Source organism: Sinocyclocheilus anshuiensis, unplaced genomic scaffold (genome assembly GCF_001515605.1).
Source record: "Sinocyclocheilus anshuiensis isolate Anshui unplaced genomic scaffold, SAMN03320099.WGS_v1.1 scaffold816, whole genome shotgun sequence".
Lineage (NCBI taxonomy): Eukaryota > Metazoa > Chordata > Actinopteri > Cypriniformes > Cyprinidae > Sinocyclocheilus > Sinocyclocheilus anshuiensis.
Window position 1 is genome coordinate 548,387 of NW_015554154.1, and position 6,000 is coordinate 554,386.

The 6,000-nt window shown below is 39.6% G+C and overlaps 1 protein-coding gene across 1 annotated transcript in view; it reads left to right on the plus strand.

Annotated features, from left to right (window-relative positions):
* Positions 1 to 3,001, plus strand: part of igdcc3 (immunoglobulin superfamily, DCC subclass, member 3) — an 89,810-nt gene extending 86,809 nt beyond the window's left edge. Inside the window, exons 9-14 of the mRNA XM_016463525.1 lie at positions 248 to 412; positions 697 to 885; positions 1,454 to 1,558; positions 1,651 to 1,786; positions 1,926 to 2,166; positions 2,431 to 3,001. Of these exons, the coding sequence (XP_016319011.1) occupies positions 248 to 412; positions 697 to 885; positions 1,454 to 1,558; positions 1,651 to 1,786; positions 1,926 to 2,166; positions 2,431 to 2,568 (974 nt within the window). The 3' untranslated portion in view covers positions 2,569 to 3,001. The remainder of the gene's footprint in view (positions 1 to 247; positions 413 to 696; positions 886 to 1,453; positions 1,559 to 1,650; positions 1,787 to 1,925; positions 2,167 to 2,430) is intronic.
* The last annotated feature ends 2,999 nt before the right edge of the window (positions 3,002 to 6,000 follow it).

Below are 6,000 nucleotides of genomic sequence, written 5' to 3' on the forward strand. Positions count from 1 at the left end.
TATGATCACTTACAACAATTTGGCATGAATAAATAATGAGGAAATATAACATTTACTCCGTCCATAAATGTGACTTAGAGAGCTGCCAACATTAAGAGCTGGGCAATTGTTAATCCTTCATTTTACTTTCACACTCTTGCTCCATTTTTCTCAGTTTGTTCTCCTCTCTCATACCATTTTTGGGTGTTTAATGATGGTCTCACATGGTTTCTCTCTTTCCTTCTTTCAACCTTCACTTTCCCATCAGACCCAGTGGAGATGGAGTACCAGGAGGCTGTGAGTAAAATGACCCTGCAGCAGGTAATCGGAGATCTGGAGCCTTCCACCAGCTACAGCTTCTATGTGAAGGCTTACACGTCCCGCGGAGCCAGCAAAGCCTCTGAGACGGCTGTGGAGAGCACACTGGGAGAAGGTATAAAAACATATTTAAACAATCATGCAAACACAGGCTTCTTTTTTATGCATAATTGTATATTCCCAGTTATTTTAAGTTGTTAATTGTGCAGGCAGTAATTAACTGGAAAAACACATTCTCTCTCTTGAAACTTCTTAACAATAAAGCATTCCCTCAGAGGAGTTTTTGGCACAGCATAGTCTTTAATTCAAGGTTGTTCAGGGTAAAGTTCCCACCTGTTGTATACTCTCTTGCTGATGAAATGCATTCCGCCTGATCCTTTGTGTTTGCAATGCCTACAGTCCCTGCTCCACCAGCCTTGTTCACGAAGGTGATTCATTCGACGGTGGTTCAGGCCACATGGGAACCCTCCACTAAGATGGGCCAACAGGAAGGATTCAATCTCTACTACCGTAAGGTTCCTGTCCCCATCTTCACTGGACCCCTTACCTTCCCACGTAATGTGACCCAGTACAACATCACTCAGCTGGGTGAGTCTGGCCATAGCGGCCTTTATTCCTGTGTAAATAACACAATAAAAAATTCTTATGGCATTTTCTTATATATTTTTGTTACGTTCAATGCAGTGAGACATTAATGAATTCTATTTACATAGAAATTAATAAATGTTATGCTTGTCTTATCAAGACCCAATATTGATTTATTGTTGTTGTTGCTGTTGTTTAACATTTAGTCTGATATAAGCCTGTGGTTTACAGCAAAACACAATTAATACATATTATTATTTAAAAAAATCGTAAGGTCAGTTGTTGTTGTTTGTTATTATTATTTGTATCGTAATAAAAATAATAACAATAATAATACAAATTTATTATTATTATTAAACAAAAAACTTTATTAAAAATTATGAAACATTTATCCTGTTTTGCTTTATAGCCAAGTTAACATAGATTAATATATTATTATATTATTAATGCATATATTAATACATATTATTACAATAAAAACATATCAGCTAATAGAAATCATTTTGCCATTGAGATTTTTTTTTTTTTTTTTTTGAGTATTCCAAAACTCTTTTTTCCTCTGTTTCGACAGATCCCTCTTTTGTGTATGAAATTAAGATTCTGGCTTTTAACCAGCATGGAGAGGGCAATGCCACCCTGCGCTTTGTGTCGCTCAAGGAGACAGTGGAAAAATCAGGTGCCTGATGCAACACACTGGTTCACTCCCACACATGCAAGCATAATAACTCACTCACACTGACTATATATGTGTGTTTTCTGTTCCTGCAGTGCTAAATACCCCTTGCAACTGTGTAAAAGATGAACAGAATAAAAGCTCCACCACAGGCATCATCATCGGCATCCATATTGGAGTCACTTGCATCATTTTCTGTGTCCTTTTCCTCATGTTTAGCTACAGGGGCAGGTGAGGAATCAATGCTGACCATGTGTGGTATCATTTTATAGTGAATGCAGTCGCAGTGAGCATGGGCGGAAGAGTTTTACTTTAAATAAAGGTCAAAATGTTTCTTTGGATGCAGAGTTAAATGGTTTTTTTCTTGCAGGTTGATGATGTGTAAAACCGTGCAGGCCACCCGACAGGCGGGCCATAACCCAGCAGCAGGAGTCGTGCTCGAATCCTCCTCTTCCTCACAGGGGGCTCTGGCCCTCAACGGCCCCCACAGGTTCAGCTCAGACGGGAATGGAGGAACCCACACTGCAAAGAGCTGCACCGACTCCAACGAGATGGAGAGACTCTTCTCAGGACCATCCCACTTTTCCCATCCACCTGACACCACCCACACAGTGAGCCTTGGGAGAAATGCATACATTTATAGATATGTGGATTGCATGGTTATAGTTCTTCTCGGAGAACAACTTATGAGTGCATGTAAAAGTGGAATGGAAAGAGATGCATTTCTGTGCGCCTAAGTGTATTGAAAGGGATCAAAGTAAAACCATAACCCTATGAGCTCTGATGAGATTCCTTGACCTCACAATAACTGAAAAGTACTGTGGTGTTTGGTAATGTGATTTTTTTACCATGTATTTGTGTGTGCTTCTTTTCAGATTGAGAGCTCTTTGGTCTCTTGTCCGTTGAATGAAACCCAGATATCCACACTTCCCCTTGATGACTTCAGCCTGATGGAGGAGTGTGAGGTGCAGTTCCGGCAGCATCCAGCAGAGGGCCAACAGGATGAAGACTGATGAAGAAATGAAGGCCAAGAATATCCACTACTCAGACTCCTGTCCAACTCAGGTCAACTGAAGTATTCATCTTTTTAGTTCTGTTTTTATCGTGCAAAGAATATATTATTCGTAAGTTAAGTTCCCTTTGTGGGAATCACTGGACTGTAATGCCAGGGCCTCATGGTAGGTGAGGTTCTGCGATGGATATCTAATATTTCTCATTGGTAGGTGAACAAATACACGCTTGCAGTTACAGCTGGCAGCATACAGTGGAAGTCTCTAGTCACTAGTATCTATAATTGATTTGATTTGGCTTCTTCTGCACAACAGAGAAGTATTTTTCCTACTAAAACATATATTCGACTTGCTGCCTCCTCTTAACCTACCAATGATTTCAGAAGCCCATCCATCAGAGACCAAGACCTTCTTCCAGGGATTTCAAATTATTCTCAGGACTTTTTTTTTCACTGATATCAATGTTTTGTTTTGTTTTTTTAAGTAGGTTTTAGCCTTCATGAAGACTTTAGACTCGGCTATGTGAACCTTAGAATTTGCAACAAAAAACCTACCTCAGCTGGAATGAATGTCTTGTAGGAAGTCTTTGAGATCTGCATATTGCTGTCTGTTCTGTTTTTATACACATCAAGCGTTCAGTCATAAGAGAAAAGGGTGCTTCTCTACCTCAGATTTCAAGGACTGCCGCTCTCCTGCTCGTTGAAGCAAAACAAGAAAAAAATCCAACATATAGCACTTCCAAATGTTGAAGTCAATGTTCTACCTCAAAATAACAATGTTGTTATTGTCGTTGTGGTTATTTTCACATATTGAAACATAGCCTCTTGTTTGTGAGATCCTGGCTTCACTATGTTAATGAATTGCTGTGTTTTGATATGTCAGTACCTCATGCCAGTTGACAGATGACATTGTTCTATGAATTCTGCTTGTAAAGATGTTTTGATAGTGTCCTTGTATTCACGTAGGATTTTTTTTGGTTCTATGTTTCCTGATCAGAGTATTTTTTCTTTAATCGTCATAGATGCAGTAAAATGGAAAGACTTTTAAAGATAAACTGCACTGTTACTAATGTCTTCAGGATAAAAAAATACTACTCTCAGATGAACTGTTGGAAGAAGAGAGGCCACCATACGCAACGCTGGATATAAGCATACAAATGATGTGTAGGTATTTGAATAGTTTGATTTCATGTGTTTTGCATGTCACGTAACACAAAAGAACTGGGAAGATCGACAAGTGTGTAAAGTGTTCTTTACAGAAGTAAGCACATATGCTGTTTCTATGGGTGCTGATAGAATAAATTGTGATATAGATTAGATACGCATATCACGTGTTGTGATATTTCGTGAAGAATTGAAATGGACTTTGCCTGGGTTGTAATTACAGGACTTGTGATCAATTCCGAAGCTCAAGCACCCTTAGATACTGTTGAGGCTGTTCAGATACTCTGCTGCATGTTATGACATGAACGCCAAACTATGGAAGAACTGGGCATTCTAGAATTCTCCAGGAAGTGAACATTCCATTAGAAGCCAAAGCCACTGGAGATTCTCATGGCTTCTATGTGGAGTTCCATCATTTTTTGTTTTAATATCCCATGCCTCTCGTCCATGTTTTTAGTGCCACATTGATCAGGGAGCACAAAGTGCATCAGACATACGCACATAACTCGCACACATAACATCTGTTGGCATTAGACTCTCAGAATGCTGAGTAGAGGATGATGCCTGCGCTACCGCTGGTCATCTCTTCATATGTCTGGCCAGCTATTGAATCGCTTTTCAATTGCTTTTCACCGTGTGCTCAGCCACCCAATCCAAGACCAGCTGTTTCTTTTAGTGGAGAGGGAGAGTTGAATGTTCTTTCTCCTCTGGTGTCCCATAGTACTATGGTACATATATATATTTTTTAGTAACCTACCTCGACACAGCAGTCATGCTCTCAGGTCACTCCTACTCTGATGGGGAGATTGTATTTTTTGTATAGTACACATGCACACATGCATATTTGGGGAAGTCGTGGCCTAATGGTTAGAGAGTCGGACTCGTAACCCAAAGGTTGCGGGTTCGAATCTCGTACCTGCAGGGATTGTAGGTGGGGGGAGTGAATGTACAGCGCTCTCTCCCACCTTCAATACCACGACTGAGGTGCCCTTGAGCAAGGCACCGAACCCCCAACTGCTCCCCGGGCGACGCAGCAAAAAAATGGCTGCCCACTGCTCCGGGTGTGTGTTCACGATGTGTGTGTGTTCACTGCTGTGTGTGTGCACATTGTATGGGATAAATGCAGAGCACTAATTCCGAGTATGGGTCACCATACTTGTCCACGTCACGTCACTTTTTTTTTTATTTTTATTTTTTTATACACATCAGAGGAGAACGTCTCCTTTAGAACCCTTTAGCAGATCAGTGCAGTGCATTAGCTTTTCATGCGCTTTGATTTTATTGAATGTATAGTGTTATTTTTTCACGTTATGTTTGTCTGTATCAAAAATAGTCATGTTTACTTTATTCCGGCTGGTTCAGGTGACTGGTCCATCGTTTTTTTTTTCTTAATTTAAAAATGTAAACATAATCATCAGTGTGTGTAGATAATGAGTCAAATGTGCATATTTTCATAGCGCCCACGAATTCTGTAATTAATCTTTTTTAAAGAAATGGATGAAGTAAGCCTAGATAATCAAAAAAATCCTATTCATGTAAGGCATATTCCTTCAAATACTGGTTCTGGAAAAGAATTGCACAGTATATTACAGTGTAGAAAAGACTCCGACAATGTGCTGTATATTTATTGTACCGATTGCATTGTAGTGTTGTCAATGGAGACTGTAGAAGCTTTTGTGTTGTCTGTATACAGATAAGTGCTCAATTCTTTGGCTGTGTTAAATAGAATTAATGGAAAAGAGTCTAAACAACGAAAGGAATGTGATACGCTGTGCTGTAGAACTTTGCCCCTAATAATGACACAATGTCTCTATGAAATACCTATTGTACAGTCTTTGTGCTCTTGGCATTCCTGTAATAAGGCGAAACGGTTTCATCTGTTGTGTAATGCAATACAAGCAATTCTCAATGCTGTTACATTTCCAAAAGCCATCTGCAGTTTTGTTGCTTGTTTCCTGATAGATTAGGTCTTGTGAGGTTTGTAAACTGCTAGTGTGCAGATCAGTACAATTGAGTATTTTTAAAACAGTAATGAGCATCATCAAGCTTCAAGATTCCAGTGTGATCTCTAGACTCTCTCACAGAAAGCAGGTTTTTATTTGGTTGAATTAGGATGGATGTTTGACCACAAACAAGACAGCTGCTGTTTTCAGTTTATCAGTTCATGTCGTTTTTATCTGTGCTACCTCAGACTGATGGCATGATCCCATCTCTTTTTCTGATGTAGAGATTCATCTTGAATGTTTTACGGAGGTGTTTAGCCCTTATCTGG